This window comes from Echiichthys vipera (genome assembly GCF_963691815.1).
Source record: "Echiichthys vipera genome assembly, chromosome: X".
NCBI classification, from domain to species: domain Eukaryota; kingdom Metazoa; phylum Chordata; class Actinopteri; order Perciformes; family Trachinidae; genus Echiichthys; species Echiichthys vipera.
The window spans coordinates 26,391,341-26,408,151 of NC_139825.1; the positions used below are offsets into that span (position 1 = coordinate 26,391,341).

The 16,811-nt window shown below is 41.0% G+C and overlaps 3 protein-coding genes across 5 annotated transcripts; all 3 read left to right on the forward strand.

The window, feature by feature from the left end:
• Positions 1 to 577: 577 nt before the first annotated feature.
• fbxo42 (F-box protein 42) lies at positions 578 to 5,769 on the forward strand. The gene is made up of 9 exons (XM_083938504.1): positions 578 to 852; positions 1,096 to 1,212; positions 2,221 to 2,355; positions 2,891 to 3,044; positions 3,182 to 3,292; positions 3,833 to 3,929; positions 4,102 to 4,158; positions 4,288 to 4,404; positions 4,513 to 5,769. The coding sequence occupies exons 1-9, from the start codon at positions 579 to 581 to the stop codon at positions 5,572 to 5,574; spliced, it is 2,124 nt and encodes a 707-aa protein (XP_083794630.1). The 5' UTR covers position 578; the 3' UTR covers positions 5,575 to 5,769.
• A 1,668-nt stretch (positions 5,770 to 7,437) lies between these two features.
• slc25a34 (solute carrier family 25 member 34) lies at positions 7,438 to 14,268 on the forward strand. Of its 3 annotated transcripts, none has more exons than XM_083938553.1 (6): positions 7,438 to 7,466; positions 8,260 to 8,987; positions 11,190 to 11,255; positions 12,510 to 12,662; positions 12,827 to 12,961; positions 13,102 to 14,268. In XM_083938553.1, exons 2-6 carry the CDS (start codon positions 8,496 to 8,498, stop codon positions 13,288 to 13,290), a joined length of 1,035 nt encoding a protein of 344 aa, XP_083794679.1. In that variant the 5' UTR covers positions 7,438 to 7,466; positions 8,260 to 8,495; the 3' UTR covers positions 13,291 to 14,268. The 3 variants fall into 3 exon arrangements, with proteins under 3 accessions (XP_083794679.1, XP_083794680.1, XP_083794681.1); XM_083938554.1 differs by having other exon boundaries at positions 7,440 to 7,466; positions 8,564 to 8,987; XM_083938555.1 differs by lacking the exon at positions 7,438 to 7,466 and adding an exon at positions 7,505 to 7,523 and having other exon boundaries at positions 8,564 to 8,987.
• A 355-nt stretch (positions 14,269 to 14,623) lies between these two features.
• On the forward strand, positions 14,624 to 16,531 carry LOC310965819 (transmembrane protein 82-like; the record flags this gene model as incomplete). Its single annotated transcript, XM_083939572.1, has 6 exons — positions 14,624 to 14,699; positions 14,788 to 14,860; positions 14,945 to 15,143; positions 15,280 to 15,697; positions 16,104 to 16,288; positions 16,475 to 16,531. 6 exons carry the CDS (start codon positions 14,624 to 14,626, stop codon positions 16,529 to 16,531), a joined length of 1,008 nt encoding a protein of 335 aa, XP_083795698.1.
• Between the last annotated feature and the right edge of the window lie 280 nt (positions 16,532 to 16,811).

A 16,811-nucleotide genomic window follows, 5' to 3' on the forward strand; every position in this document is an offset into this window, starting at 1 on the left:
GACAGAAAGGGCACCACCCGTTTTTAGACAATGGCTCTGGTAATTAAGACTGTTGATCTTAATTATGAAGCACTGAATGTCACAAAATATATAATAGTGGTTATAGCTTTGCAATGTCATTGTTTTTTTTGGAAAAGAGGGTGGGGAAGCAGAAGTAGCAGGAATCCCATGAAGAACATAAAACAGGTGTGAAATGGGTAAGACTTGAATAAATAGTGAATTTTAACCTCTGTTGCAGTGTAGCTAACTGCAGATGAAGACAGACATGAATCAGAAGCAACTTTATTTCCGGGGAATGTAATCAGATTACATATTAGGAATTTGACTTGGTGTTTGTGCAGGGAAATGTAGAAGGATAATATAAAGTTACATAAGAAATTAGGAAGGAAGGAAATTTGAGTAGCAGAAATCCAATAAACGACATTATGTAAAACAGTTGTGAAAATGGTGGAGTCCATGAAAAAAGTGAATTTTAAACCTCCGTTGCAGTGTAACTAATTGCAGCTGATGGCAAACATGCTCCTGAACATTTGTACTGTATATCACTAACATGTCTCCCTATGTCTCAACAGACAATAATGTCCCGCTCCCCTGATAATGAGGATGGGTGCTTTGTTGCCATGGATACAGAGGACGGTGGTGCAGAGGCTGCTGGGATAACAGAGGAAGAAGAGGCAAATATGGGGTCCTGCCGAAAAGAAGGGAACGCAGACAGTGTTGCCAAAGGAGAGGGAAGAACCATGGTGGAGTTTCCAGAGGAAGTTCTTGAATATATTCTGTCCTTCCTGTCACCTTACCAGGAGCACAAAACTGCTGCACTTGTATGTAAGCAGTGGTATCGCCTCATTAAAGGTATGCCTTGCATATTTACATTGTCTTGTATAAAACTGAATCAAATAGTGGACTGGTTAACCTCACAGTTGGTGGGTGGGAGTGGGTATTACACTATGAGCAAAGCAGGGAAATTTAATTTTAAACCCCTGAGAAAGAGAGAGGGAGAGAGAGAGAATGTTTAAAAAGATGTACTCATTTAAATGCGCACTTTGTCTATATTTCTTTTATGTTTCTGTTGCTTACGAATTTTATCTGAACAAGGTGTTGCATATCAGTGCTACCATGGTTTCTTGAGAGCTGTCCAGGAGGGAAATATCCAGTGGGAAAGTCGCACATACCCATATCCGGGAACCCCGATCACCCAGCGCTTCTCACACAGTCAGTATATGCTGCTTTACAACACTTTTCATGTCATGTACACACTTTTTCTGGAAGTAAAAAAAAAGAAATACAGAACTTCAGGCCATGCATCTAACATCTGAAAATGTTTCAGTGTGGTTTTAACTATGATGAGTCCAGAGTATAATATAGCGTCTCCCTTTGCAGGATGAGTGATTAATAGAAAGACACGACATCTGATGCACTTCAACAACACTTGTAGGAGCTATTTTATTATTATTCATGGTTAGCATTTTATTATTTAGTCTAGTCTTTAGTATACTATTATTCTTGGACACATGGTGGAGGTCATTGGAAGCACAGGGTGGCATGAATAGGGGCACAGGTGACAGGAAGCGGTAACACAGGTAGGAGCCAAACAGTTTTCACCAGACCGACAACGAAGAAGCAACACACTACGACAGATAGTTACAGAATCTGGTTTTTGCATCTGCATCAACTTCACAGACAATATACTTTACCTGTTAATCGCGTCTATGTAAGAGGCGAACACCTGTGTTTTAAAGGCAGCCTGACAATTGAACAAAACTGGGAGAAATCGGCATTACAACACTTAATATCGCTTAAGTGTAACAGAGGCCACACACTTTTCTGTTGTCAGTATTAGGCTGATGCAAGCCTGTTTTTAATCAGCTTTTACATTTTTGAACGGACATGTTCTTTGGAAAAATTTTGTTCAGCTTTAAAAATACTGATTTGTGATGAGCATTGAATTGTGCACAGGTCCAGTGTCAAATTCTGTAGCTTAATTCACTTAACTCAAAGTTTATATTTAAGTAGAATAAATCCCTGTGTTACTGATTGTGACCTCAGACTGATTTAGATTTTAAAGGATGAAATTGTTCAATTCCACTGTACTATATTGAAGATGCATTTAAGGCTGGGCACTGATTTTGCTGTTCTTTACACACAAACAAAAACTACCAAGGCTCACTGTTTGCTATTAAGTTGTGTTTAATTGTTTTTTTGGGGGGGTTTGGGTTGCAGGTGCATGTTATTACGACTCAAACCAGTCCATGTATGTGTTTGGGGGTTGCACTCAGAGTAGCTGCAATGCTGCCTTCAATGATATGTGGAGACTTGACCTCAACAGCAAGGAGTGGATCCGTCCTTTGGCCTCAGGTACGACTAGTTTACAAGCAGTAAAGACAAACAGGAAAGAGAAATTTAAGGTCTTCCTATGATATGTAGCTCTGGTAGAAAAGTAACTGCACATGAGACTTACGTAAGGGGGATAGTGGGAGGGCGACCCATATTAAGTGAATATAGCAGTCAGATGCTAAGCAGCATCAGCTGAGTACATAGTATTTGAGGAGGTGGTAATAAAAATTACAAAGAAGCGCTGAAGACATGAGATTGTAGTGAAATGATTTTACTAGTGCAGTTGTGTTTTATTGCTGTAAACTTTGGAGCTTATTGAGCCTTTTTATGAAATTGCATGCTAAGTGTAGGGAAGAGGTGGAGACGTGTCTACCTTGAAAGATTTCACGTTTTCAAACTTTTTCTTGTCACTTTTATGCGAGGTGAAACTAGGATTACTTAGTCCTACTGTGTGCCATGTTACCTATTGCTCTTTAAGTGATTAAAGAGAGGCACTAATTCAGAGTTTACTTAAAAGTCCTTAAAACAGACAAAACTTTGCCCTTTTCTTTTTCAGGCTCTTATCCATCTCCTAAAGCTGGAGCAACTCTAGTGATGCACAAAGATCTGTTAGTGCTGTTTGGGGGATGGACACGCCCCAGCCCATATCCACTGCACCAACCGGAGAGGTTTTTTGATGAAATCCACACCTACTCCCCTTCAAAGAACTGGTGAGAGAGACTTCAGCGCTGGAAGTTAAAGGATGTAGTTATGACAAGTGATGGACAGCCTTTGTACAGTTTAATTTTTCATCGCGGTTATCTTTTCCTCCTTTTTCGTGATTCCCTTTTCCCTTCTGTTGTCTCAGGTGGAACTGTATAGTAACAACGCATGGACCTCCACCTATGGCTGGCCACTCTTCTTCTGTGATCGGAAACACCATGGTGGTGTTTGGGGGATCACTAGGAGCACGACAGATGTATGAATGTCTAACTTGTATTTACTTCCATATGATCCTAAACTGAGCGGCACAAATCAAAGGGGGAAATCTGTAACTTTTTTTGTATTAAAATTACAGCTTAGATAATGGGGCATCTAGTATCGTGTTTTCAAAGGGGTTTAACCTTGTTGTTCGTAGAGAGTAAAAATGTTATAAACTTTTCAGGTGTCAGGTGATTGTAAGTATAGGATTTACTGAGGTGATGAGGTTACGCTACCCCTGTAAATCATATACAGTCACTGTAGTTAGGCATGTAAAACAGAAGAAAATAGACTGGAAACTTTAAAAAAAACAAGTGACACAGGAGCTGTAACACAGCCTGTGTAGTCAACCTTTACCGGTCTAATTTGGCATTTCTGATTTCTCAAAAGCAACTCCACCATATGAATTGATGTAACGGTATTTTAATGTAAATGTCAGCTTTAGTTTTAAACTTTGTTAATTGGAGTATATTAATGTATAAAATCTCTTGATGTAACACCTCACTGTGTTGTCGTCCCCTCTGATGATCCTGTTCAGGAGTAATGAAGTCTGGGTTCTGGATCTGGAGCAGTGGTCCTGGTCCAAACCTCCCATATCTGGGTCTTCACCCCACCCACGAGGAGGCCAATCACAGGTAAAAGGGCTTTAATATTCAAGCTACCAGTCATTTCATCTTTTTTAATACCTTGGTTTGACAATTTAGCTCTAATATAAATAAAGTTTTGCTGGAGTTTTAAGACGGCGTTCCCCTCTCTGTGCACTTTAACTTATTCATATGAAATTAAATGGAAATGTCTTCCTATTAGATTGTGATTGACGAGCAGACGTTGCTCATCTTGGGAGGCTGTGGCGGGCCTAATGCAGTAAGTTGTTCTTTTTTTTAACTTCATTCTAGTATCAAATGAGCATATGTGTCTCCCAGCAAATGTAATGTGTCCATGTAAATATGATTGACTACAATTTTGACTTTTCTGTTGTCTTGTGTGTTAAAGCTCCTTAAAGATGCCTGGCTCCTCCACATGGACTCGCCACCTTGGAGGTGGCAGCAGCTGCAGGTGGAAAACGAGGACCATGGGGCCCCGGAGCTGTGGTGTCACCCAGCTTGTAGAGTAAGTGTCTGTCTTAACTGTCAAACCTTTTCTGCACATTCATGCGCTTAATCTTGACATTGATCACTAATGTGTCTTTCTTTTCTCAACTTGCTCATTTACCTTTAGGTGGGTCAGTGTGTGGTGGTGTTCTCACAGGCCCCATCTGGCCGTGCACCGCTCAGCCCAAGTCTTAACTCTCGGCCCTCCCCAATAAGTGCCATACCTGCCCCTCTTGGCCTTGAACTGCCTTCCCTGCGCTCTCAGTCTTATGTTCGGAGCGGGGCCGCGGGTGTCGTTCTGGGAGCTGTTGAAGAGGCTCCGTGCGTAAACGGCCGATGGGGCACGCTGAGACCTCGACCTCCAGCGAGAGGAAGCGCCAGAGAAGGAAGCCCATCTTCATCCCAACAGCCGTCTCCTTCACAAGGCCCAGATAGCCCTCCTCTTCCTCCGCTTCCCCCATTATTAAATGGATGCTCCCCTTCACCGAGGACCAGCCCGGCCCAGGCTGCATCTCCTTCCTCCCGCCCTCTCCCACCTGCCTCCACAGACTATGGCTGGGAGTCTCCCCCTTCTGCCGCTAACCACCCTGAGGCACCCAGCACCAATGGCCTGCATTCACCTCCTGCAGGTTCCCCACACACTCCCCCAGGAGCAGTGTCTCCCGCTGCCTTACGACGAAGTCTGGAGGCAGTGAAAAACAAATCCTCCTCATCTTTACCGTCTTCATCGTCATCGTCTTCCCTTCAGACACAGGGGGCTTCTTCTGGAGGAGGAAGCAGTGGAGGAGGAGGAGCGGGTCCACCTGGAACCCCTCCGTCATCATCCTCCAGCCCCCCACAGGCTGCTGGAGCTGATGGACATGCTATTCCACCTATTGCACGGCGTCTTGGCCATCACCCACCCCAAAGCCTGAATGTAGGGAAACCTCTGTACCAGTCTCTCAACTGCAAGCCCATGCAGATGTACGTGTTGGATGTGTCCAGGGCTAAGTCTGCTAGGGTGGTGTCCTGGAGAGTTTATGGGAACGGGACTCCTACTGCGGTTACAGGGCCTCCTGAGACCAGCCTTCACACAGTGGTACAGGGCAGAGGAGAGCTCATCATTTTTGGGGGCCTCATGGACAAGAAACAGAATGTGAAGTACTACCCTAAAACCAACGCCTTGTACTTTGTACGGGCTAAAAGGTAATGCAGCTCCAGGTGTGATTGGGAAGAAAAATGCTCCACCCTGTGACCACGCAAGGGAACTGACACACAAGGCCTTTTTCTTATAGAGAGGATTATGGGAAAATAACATAATCATTGTTAGATGTTTCACTTCACAAATTATTGTCGCTTCTGCCCAATGAAGCATTCACAATAAAACACTTTGGTTGAATAAGAATCGTGTGTGTGCGTGTGTGTGTGTGTGCGCGAGCGTGTGTGTACGCGGTTAAAAGTTGATTGTGTGTCGTGGCCATGGTGGGTGAATGATGCGGCACTGTACAATAGACAGTTAAACAATAAAGGCCTCCATTTTTGCTCGTTCACCGTCTTTATATTCCTGCTGTGTGTTTGCCAAACATTACTGGAGTAAATGCAGCTTGCAGAGTTTATGGTATTGGATCGGTGCATAGACTTGCATGCTCTCTGATACCAGAGTAAGAATCTGAGGAATTTCTGGTACTGGTATCGGAAACGGCTTCATCTAGATGAAAATGTTTCTCTCTTTCAACCTGAACTTTAAAACAATGTGGATGAGAAGTATGGAAGCAAAGAGAGGGCATAATTATAATTTTTTATGAGCAACTGAAAACATAAATGTAATTTAAAAACTACTTAATGTTTAATATTTAAATGCTTCTGAATTATAGTACAGCAGTATTTTACTATGAAAAGCATCTCTGATATTTTCAATAAGTTATTTCAAGTATTGCAATTTAAACATGGTTTTAAGTTTCTGTAGAAGTGTAAGTGTTCAATATTCAGATACCTATATTTCCCTTGGCCTGGATGATTGAATGGCTCATAATTTAACCAATCCAAATTGAGCAACTTAATTTATTTTATTGACTTAAATGTTAAGATATATTTTTTTTTCTTATGCTGGAGACTTTTCTGTCTGAATATAAAACAATTTATACTAAAAAAAATATATATTTTGCAATTAGAAACTGCAAACTTCAAATTCAGATGAATGATTTTCAAAGTAAAATATTTTTTTATAGACATATCCAGTGGTTTTTAAAATGAACATTAAGCATTTAGTGATTACACTTCACAATTCAGTGCTTCGTTTATATTATCAGATTAAAATGACAGAAGACGTCCTTTACTTCCATAAGAAGTCGTTGAAGGGCTCCATTCCTCCCATCTGCTGATGAAGATCACGTGAAAACACTGAAAGCTTCACTCAGCAGCAACAAATTGGGTCAGTGTGGTTGACTCTTGGATTTTGTCTGCTGCTGTTGAATTCTCAATTGTTGCATTTGATTTGTTCTTTCAGGGCTGTTGTACTTTATGCAGCAGCAGCAGAAGAGCGCCTTCTAGTGGCTCATTTGCATTCAGCACAAAAGGGAGAGGGGAAAAGTAGCATTATTGATTCCAAATGTAATAAAAAAAACAATTGTTTGTGATTTTTTAACAGATCTACAACATTATTTTCATTGTCGTTTTTATGCTCAAACTGTTTCTGAAGCAGACAAACAGTCATTCCTATGAGGAAATAATTCAAATGGTGCAGAAGCAAAATCAGAGCTGTTTGTTTTGTTGCTGAGATGTAAACACACTACCTTCTGCAGATTAACCTCGTTCAGACTCAGCAGTTGGATCCTTGCTCTCCTTTACCCCAGACACTCCACCCCCTCTTTGACCAACAATAACCTTTTACCCAGAGAGCTCCTATAGGACCACAGCGGAGGGGCAGTGTGCAGCGCAGCCATTGGATTGGTGCAGAGTCGGTGGATGTGTCGATGTGGCTGACCGGACTGAAACTCTATTGGCTCTGGTGAGAGGCGGTGGGAGGAGACTCTGACAATGAATGTGCTGAGGACACATGTTTACAATGAGGAAGAATGGAGCTGCACAGGATCACCACACACTGTGAGTTTCTCAATGAAGTCAAGAGATATTGAAGAACTTTTTTTTTTTTAAATGCAAGTGAGAGGAGTCTTTTTTATTATTATTTGAGTGTGTTTGCCTCTGGTACTTGTGCTGTGTAGTTGTATGTTTGTTTGAATGAATGTGGTGTGTGACTTGTCAGGTGATCTTGTGTGTCTGATTGTTTGTCTTTTCAGGTGTTTTGTTGTTGAATTTGCTGAAAGTCAAAGTTTTGCTCCATAAGATTTTCATCTATTTAATTATCTTTTAAGTTAATATCTATCAAAGAGTGAGTTAAAACTGGGGACAGATAACATGACCCACTAATGAAAGCACTTCTATTTGCCTTTTTGCACAGTATTGTGTGTCTGTGGCGACATTCCCTCCCTAGATGTAAATACGCTGCCATGCTAGTCACTCTGCTGACAGCGGTTGGTCTGTGGTCCAGATCATCGTGTGTATTTAAGAGGGTAACATGAATGTGTTTGTGAATAAAGTTTACTAATGACTGACTGTGACAAGATGGAGGGCTCACGTGCAGTTATATATTACTGCCAAGAGGCTGCTAGAAACAAGATATCTCAATTCTTATGGAGTTCTTCTTTAAACAGCAGGAAATGCTTTCTGTTTTTAAGTTTTTACAAAATATGTTTTATCATGTGAGCTAAACAGGACTCCTCTCAGTCTTTCTGTTGAGTCACAAACACTCCTTACATGCGGGGCTGAGCCTTTCCAAACACACCTGAACCTCACAATTTACAAATGTCTACTTCAACATGAATGAATTCTCTTGCAGATGGTGCCTCTTTTGAACAGACTGGCAGAAAATCACTCCAGTCCACCAAAAAGGCGCACTGACCTGCAGTGTCACTGGAAAAACATACAACGCAGATACTAAATTAGTTATCTCAAAAGCTGATAGTTTCTGACGTCACTGTTCTGTCCCAAGTATCTACGGAGTGTCTTCCTCAACAGACTGACAAAAGGGGGGCAGTTCACCACAAGGAACTAACAGGACAACACTTCTCAGGAATGACTAATGCTCAGCTGCTGAAAACTTCACCAGAGGACTCTGTGTTTGGTGCCCAATCTTCCCACAGGATGGCATCCACTGTACCCCGCGGCGTCCTGGGCCCCTCGCCGTCCCCTCCGGCTGTCTGGCCTCCTCTGGACTTCGCCCTTGGCGCTCTTGCCTGCTGTGCGGCCTGTGTGTTCACCAACCCCCTGGAGGTTGTAAAGACTCGTCTGCAGCTTCAGGGAGAGCTGCGTTCACGGGGGTCCTACCAGAGACACTACCGCGGGGTCCTGCAGGCACTCTGGGTGGTGGGCCGCACAGATGGGCTCCGGGGCCTCCAGAAGGGTCTCTCAGTCGGGCTGATGTACCAGGGTGCGATGAACGGCGTGAGGCTGGGCTCCTACTCCTACTGTGAAGCTCTGGGTATCACCTCGTTCCATGGGGGGAGTCTGCTGTCAGGGGCCGGGGCTGGGGCGCTGGGTGCCTTCATTGCATCCCCTGCCTACCTGGTAAGTTTACTAAAATGTATATTTCTATTGCAAACTCTATTGCAGTGGTCCACCATATTTTTTTTTGCTTGTGCTTGTTGCTCTTTTAATAGTTTTTGAGGCCCCCAGAGGTTAAACGACATGGTATTTGTCAAGAAAAGGGCAAATATATGAGAAAAGTTTTAAAAAGATAACATACTTGCCATCGGTCACTATAGGTCAGCTCTATAAGGTTTTTGATTAAACCAGTAGGTGTTACAAGCTATTTGTAGTTAAAGTTGTATAGTGGAAAGTGACTGTATATAACAAAGATGTATATTCTAAAGATCACAGTCACAACTACGTGGTTTTTGTTTCACAATTCAATGTTGCGTTCAGTATACAGTATATTGATGTTGTCTCTTTCTCTTGAACATTTAAAACAAGTCCCTCAAATGTACAAGATGTCATCAATGATGGTATCTTTGTTTGTTTGTCCAAAAGGTCAAAAACTAGGCTAAATAGGAAAGTTAAAACCCTATGTACCACTAGTAGATCTGATCAGGTTCACTCAAACACACACACACACACACACACACACACACACACACACACACACACACACACACACACACACACACACACACACACACACACACACACACACACACACACACACACACACACACACACACACGTTAAAGAAAACCAAATGAGTTAATCAACAGCCAAACAACTGACATAAAGAAGGAGCTGAGGAGCTGCTGTGGAAAGACGATAGGGGTAATTGTCCTGTGTGGCAAGCTTCAGATATCTAATGCAAAAGGTTTCAGGCTCTGTATCTACAGCAACATAATACACGTGTCAGCTTTGTAAACAGATTAGTGAGTGGCACTATTGTAACGTTAGATTACATTGTTACACTACAAAGCTTGTGCAACAGTGGTATTCATTCATGTCAGCCATTATTGGACATACTTTATACAGTACATTTCTGCAGGTCACATCCACTCTGACGCTCACTTATGCATGTGTACATTGAAAGAGTTTTTGGTTGCTGTAAAAAGACTAAATATGGAAGATGCTTATTTGATTTGTGTATTTAAATCACATAGAAAGACCAGCAACCAAATAGTCAGCCTATCCTTTTTAAAAATAACTTTTGTTTTCAGTTTAGGGAAAGGGAACTATGAAGGGGAAAGTTTAAAAGGGAAAAAGGTGGAAAAGAACAGTAACTTCCTGTCAACCTTTTTAATAAAATAAAATAAACACAATTGGAAAACTTAAATGAAAACGTGACATTGTGAAGCCTCTGCGCTAAACCTGTTTATTCATCACAATCAGACAAGAAAGCAAACCAGCTCCGTTTCAAAGGCGTCTCCGATGTCCTGAATCTATTTTTACCCAGCAATGAAAGGCTCGTGAGCCAAAAAGAAATGACATCGACGCGTGTGGTAGAGTCAGGTTTGTCACAGATGACGTCTAATTTGATCCAGTTTTGAATGAAAATAAGATCAAATAATACGCTGACTCAACCATATCTTGTCCAAATGGATGATTAATATATATTTGCGTTATCCTTCTTCCTGTGAACCCGCATCCAGGTCTCATTCAGCTTTGTCAGAACAGATTTAATGTGCATCTATAAACACAGACTGATAATGTTTTAACATTGACACCCACCTCAAATGTCAGTGTCTTTCGATTTACGGCACCATTTTTTATGAATGACCTCTGCATGTCCCTTTTTACACGCCAGGAGTAGTGTTGTTGTTTTTCTGCCTCAGCTGTAAGTCAATACATTTAAACCACCTAACCTTGTATACCCAGGTCACTAAATATATCCTGCACTTTGCTTCAACCTACCCAGTGCTGCCAAGAATATACAGTATCTTGTGGCTCCTTGCTGTTGGTAGTAAGTGAAGGAAGGGTGGCTGAAGGTCATTTTCTTGACTCTAGAGAGGCTTCTTGGTTTTTAGGCAAGCTTCAACTGCTGTTTGATCGTTAAGGTTTGGTGCAAATGCGTCACTGAGGAATTTGTCCCTGGTAACAAGTCTGTGTTATGTGTTCGAACATAAACAGTCATCTGTAATTGTTACATAACTCATCCTGACATCGGACTCAGACATTATCCGACTTAGTGACAACAACTAGACTTGTTTTGTCTGTACTTCAGATTAATTTTTGGCAGTCCAGTGCAGTCTAAATGCACATTTAACTTTGTGTCCTGCATTTTCTCTGTAGGTGAAGACCCACCTGCAGGCTCAGACTGTGGAAGCCATAGCAGTAGGCCACCAGCATAATCATCTGGTAAGACGGGCATGTTCAAAGTAAAACATGTGAATACTTTGTAAGTTGTTTTGTCTGGAATTGTGTCACAGTAGGTATGTATTAATTTGCTTAACGCAAAAGTGGCAATACAAGAGTGAACATACTCGAGTATAAATAAGGCATTCATTAAAAGCATGAGGACATATGCTCATCTACCAGAGCATGTTGACATGCTTTAATGTTCAAAAACACATTATTTTTCTCATGCTGTCAGATATTCAACCTCTATCTGAAACGCTCAGTTTTAGGGCCTGTGTCTTTAAGCCCAGTCTGCTTTGATTGGTCAGCATCTTCCACATCTGTGCCATCTACGTCTCTGCACGTCATTGCAGCATCACAACCATGAGCATTTAAAGGCACAGTTTCTGAATACGGGCTGTGTGCATTTCTCTGTGGATATAACATTTTGATGCTTTCACAATATTTATATGTATATGATATATATATATATATATATATATATATATATATATATATATATATATATATATATATATATATATATATATATATATATATATATATATATATATATATATATATCATATATATATATATATATATATATATATATATCATATATATATATCATATATATATATATATATATATATATATATATATATATCATATATATATATTCATATATATATATATATATATTCATATATATATGAATATATATATATGATATATATATATATCATATATATATAAATATATATATGAATATATATATATATGATATATATATATATATTCATATATATATATATCATATATATATATATATCATATATACAAACTACTAAGTACACTGTATAGTAGTTTTATCATAATTATGCATCATACAGTATTTTATACAGTGCTCTTATATTTTGTATGTAAAATTAAAAAACAAAACTGCATATCCACAGTCAACCACCCACACAGGTGTTTCCAGTTCGGTCTGTATGGGTGTGCATATACTTTGCTTGTTTGACAGCTCCTTCACCCTTCTGCTGGTTTTGTTGAACCTGTTAGTGCAGGACATTATCGTACGTTATCGTTCTGTTGTAAGCAGACTACTTTGTGGTGCTGATATAACTCAAAGTCATGTGCATGAAAAATACTTTCTAATCCATCAGAAACACATCTTTATCACTTTATAGCCACTGCATGGTAGAAAAAATCATTAGGTGGTATTGTCTGCTACTTCCAACACACCAATGCATTTGTTTTCTTCCATTCTAGGGAGTGTCTGATGCTTTTGTTACCATCTATAGAAGAGATGGTTTAATTGGTCTTTGGAGGGGCGTGAACGGGGCCGTGCCTCGAGTTATGGTGGGATCAGCTGCTCAACTGGCAACCTTCACCTCGGCCAAGGACTGGGTGTCACATTCCCAGGTAGATGTGATAAACAGCTGACATTTGCAGGCCCGCCGTGTGTCTTTCCTGTGCCCGGGACAAGATTTTTTGTATAGTGCTGTACAGCGCATGTAACCAAACAGTTGTCATCACGCCATCAGCTGAAAGTCAAACCTCACTCAATTATCCTTCTGTCCTTGCAGTGGTTTAGTCCAAACAGCTGGCTCACAGCTTTGATAGCTGCTATGATCAGTGGAGTCGCGGTGGCGATCAGCATGACCCCGTTTGACGTCATCAGTACACGACTCTACAACCAGCCGGTGGATGAGTTTCGTAGGGTGAGTTTAAGTGACCTCTTTTCATCAAAGTTGTTCTTGCTCTCAATAATGGCAAAAAAGACTGTTGTAAGTCTTGTAGTTAAATACATACTAAAGCCCTAAAAAGACTTACTGTTTTTCTTCTTGTCTTCTTTTTTCAGGGGCGTCTGTACCATGGTTTTTCAGATTGTATGCTCAAGGTGTGCCAAGCTGAGGGCCTGTTGGGGTTGTATAAAGGCATGGGCCCTGTCTTCCTGCGCCTGGCCCCACACACGGTGCTCAGCATGCTGTTCTGGGATCTGATGAGGCAACAGACAGTGAAGGACAACCAGAGCCAAGGACGGAGCTAAAACATCCTAAACGCCTGCACATGATTGACATGATGGAAGTCCATTATCAAAGTGGTCCATCAATTAATGAAACACTGAATTTAAAACAATTGTCTTTAAAGGCTCCTATTCGCTCTCTTACAGAGTCAGATGAAATGATTGATACCGCTCTTCATGTTTCAGCTGGTTAGCTTAGCTTAGCACAAAGACTCTAAAGCTCGCTAATTTATTAACACATATTCTCCAAAGTTAATGTTAATTAGCCATTTTACGAGAGATTATCACATGTCTCTTCCTGGAGTCTCCGCTGGTTGCCTGGCAACTGCTCAGAGCCAAGGAACAGACACATATCCCTCCTCCATAAACTGACAAGTTTTTGTGAGTATCAGAGGTGCTGGTGCGTGGATTGTGTTACCTTTGAGTGGAGCCAGGATAACTGTTTCCTCCTGTTTCCAGTCTTTATGCTAACCGACGCTAGCTTCATATTTACTTAACAAACATGACGGTTGTTTCAATTTTCTCCCCAGACTCTCTGTCAGAAAGTGAGTATGAGTATTTTGGAACAATTTCTTAAAGGGAGACTCAGTACGTCTGAAGCAAAGCAGACGGATGAGCATCTAAGCACTTGATAAAGATGGACACAGACTCTAAACTATTTCTGGGAGTTCCTATCAAATTTCTCAGATACGTGAAACTGCTGTTGAAATATCAGGTTTTTACCTTTTATTACCTCAAATGATGAAATTACAAGCAATGCCTTGGGCTCACAGCAAGGCTGAAAGGGGAGAAGTGACACCGACGTTGCTTGCAGGCATATCAATGGCATGCTGATGAGATGAAGAACAACAGTCTGGATTATTATATTTAAACTCTGTCTTCCATGTTTAAAGCCCCAGTGTGGGTGCTGAATACATACTTCTGGTTGCCTTGTGAGTTGCCTTGAGTGTTTTTATTGATTATGTTGTATTAAATAAGGACAATAAAGAAACATTTTGTACACGAAGGCTGCATCTTTGAATCTACAGTATATGATGCATTGAGTGTGATGTTAATTGGAGCCAGTTTAAAGGTGTCTGATTGCTCTGTAAGCCTGATCATATTTGTAAAGGACTTTCAGCCTCTTTCATCAGGAAATGATTAGACTGACAAACACAATCCTATCACATTTGACCTTTGGACCTTAAACATGGAGCACACTCAGACCTGATCAGCAGGAGGAATAAAGGCAACATGACAGCTCATTCAGCATTAACTGGCAAACTTCTTGCAAATACTTATTGAAGCAGCATGAGTAAGAGGTCATAGCACCTTTTTGTGTGTCCCCTTGTCGGGATAATACAAGGAAAACATCAAAATGTTTTTGTCCTGGATCCTGGGAACTTCAGAAAGGACGTCTTTTGATTCAAACCCAATAGACTGTTTTTTTCAAGGTGAGTTTTCTTTCTTCTTCATGGCAACAAAACAACAATTCTTATAAATTCTTTGATTTTGATTGTGGTTTTATTAATTCTTCAAAAGGTCTTGTGGGTGCATGTGGAATATCATTGCTGTGCAATTTGACAAGAGTTTACAACTTAATTCAAACATGCAGGTGAGTTTATTTCTATAAAAATGAGATAAAATAGATTATTTTAATGTGCACAATATTCATTATCTAATTTCCGCCTCCACACAGTGATTCTGAGACTGAGGATGAAAATGAGAGGAAACCAAGGTCATACTCGCCTGGTAATCTTTTGAGAGGGACCTGGACAACAGCTCTCCAGTTCTGGTCCCTGACGACCCTCCTGTCTCTGGTGGGCTCGAGGGTTTCCTCTCTGATAGTGCTGGAGTTTTCTCTCAGAGCTGTTTCTGCCTGGGCGTCAACAGGGCTGGTGCGTTTCTCAAACATGCAAAAAGTGTGGCGCATTGACTTGTTTTATGTCCTATCTTTGTTCTTGCGTTCAGCAGATCTTTTTAACACTGATCTGACCTTTTTTCATCCATGCTCCTCTATTTGTCTGAACTCAGGATGGCAGTGGCAGAGGCCTGGACCTGCTCCTGATCCAGTGCCAGTTTTCCCTGGGTTGCGGCCTCACCTGTTCTCTTGACTTCCTCCATCAGGGGGCTCCACGAAGCTCCCTCTGTTTGTTTCTGGCAGCTGCTCTCAGTTGGGCACTGGCAAGTGTCAGCCACAGTCTGTGGAGCCATGTGGCCAGACTCTACCCACTTCATAGCAGAGAGCGGTACTGTGGGAAGTGCATCAGCCTTCTGGCCTCTGGACACACCATACTGGCTTCACTGCAAAGAGTGGTTGTCTTGGCCTTTGCTCTAGCAACTGTGGCTTCTACCGCTACGGTTTATGACCACTTCCTGTCCCAGAAGGATGGTCTAAAGCTTTGGACTCCTTTGACACTCTGTTACACCATGTTGGTGGTCTACATTCAAGGTGATTGTCCGTTCAGTTATTTTGGAAATGAAAAAGGTCCTTCAGGAAGACTTCTGGAGGATTTGATAACATTGTATTAATCCCCAGAGGAGGAACTGGTTTTGGTCATCCATGCACAGAGACAAGTCAGTCAAGCCACAGCAGACAACAAATTAATGCATAACAAAAACTAGCACTATCACACAAACTAAAATAATAAAATAAAAAGCAGGTCATAAGTGATGCATCTGAAAATTAGACCAGTTAATATGTGCTGAGTTGATAATAAACAACATTTATGAGACAAAACCTTACAAATGATGTCAAAAACACTTGAATTTCAACAACAATAATCCCATAATGCTACAGCTATGGCCACAAATGTCTTTTAGCATTATTGTGTATCTTCTTTTTTCATTTTGCACAGACGGTCAGCAGCGGCAAACTGGCACAGAGGCTCTGCTACACACTGTCATGCTGCGCCTGGGAGCCTTACTGGTGCTCATGCTGACCGTGGGTGACTGGTCTGATGTCCTCCACGTCCTCATCGCTTTCCTGGGGGAAGCAGTCTGTCTGGTGCCCTCTCAGGATCTGCTGAAAGCTGCGTTAAAGGTCTGTGTCACATCAATCACGTCTTCCAGCCAAAGTGATGTTATAAATATATTTTACAGTTCCCTTTTAGCATTTAGGCTGCAATTTCAATAACATGACTATTTCTGTATTAATTATGGAAGTGTTACTTGTTAGTAATGTTGATAATTGTGAAATTGAAATTTAATTGTCATGCTTCACTTTTAGGAAGAAGACGACACAAGCTCCAGTCACAAAACGAGGGAACGCAGAATGAAAACATAATCAGTTGACAGTTGGTGCACCTGAAATCTACCTCAAATACCAGACTATCTCGAATGTCAAAATGTGCTAATACTTGATAAATAATAAAATAATACAACGTTTACTGTGGCTTTGATGGCATTACTGTTATTGAGAAGGAAAGAATGAGGAGTTAGTAATTGTTGCTGTTTTATTTCCAGTATTAATTGGAAGATAAGGAGCTTTAGCAAATTTGATTATTTCTCACTTGCCTCACATAATGGAAGACAAATACATGAAAGGGGGATTGTCAAACTGCTTA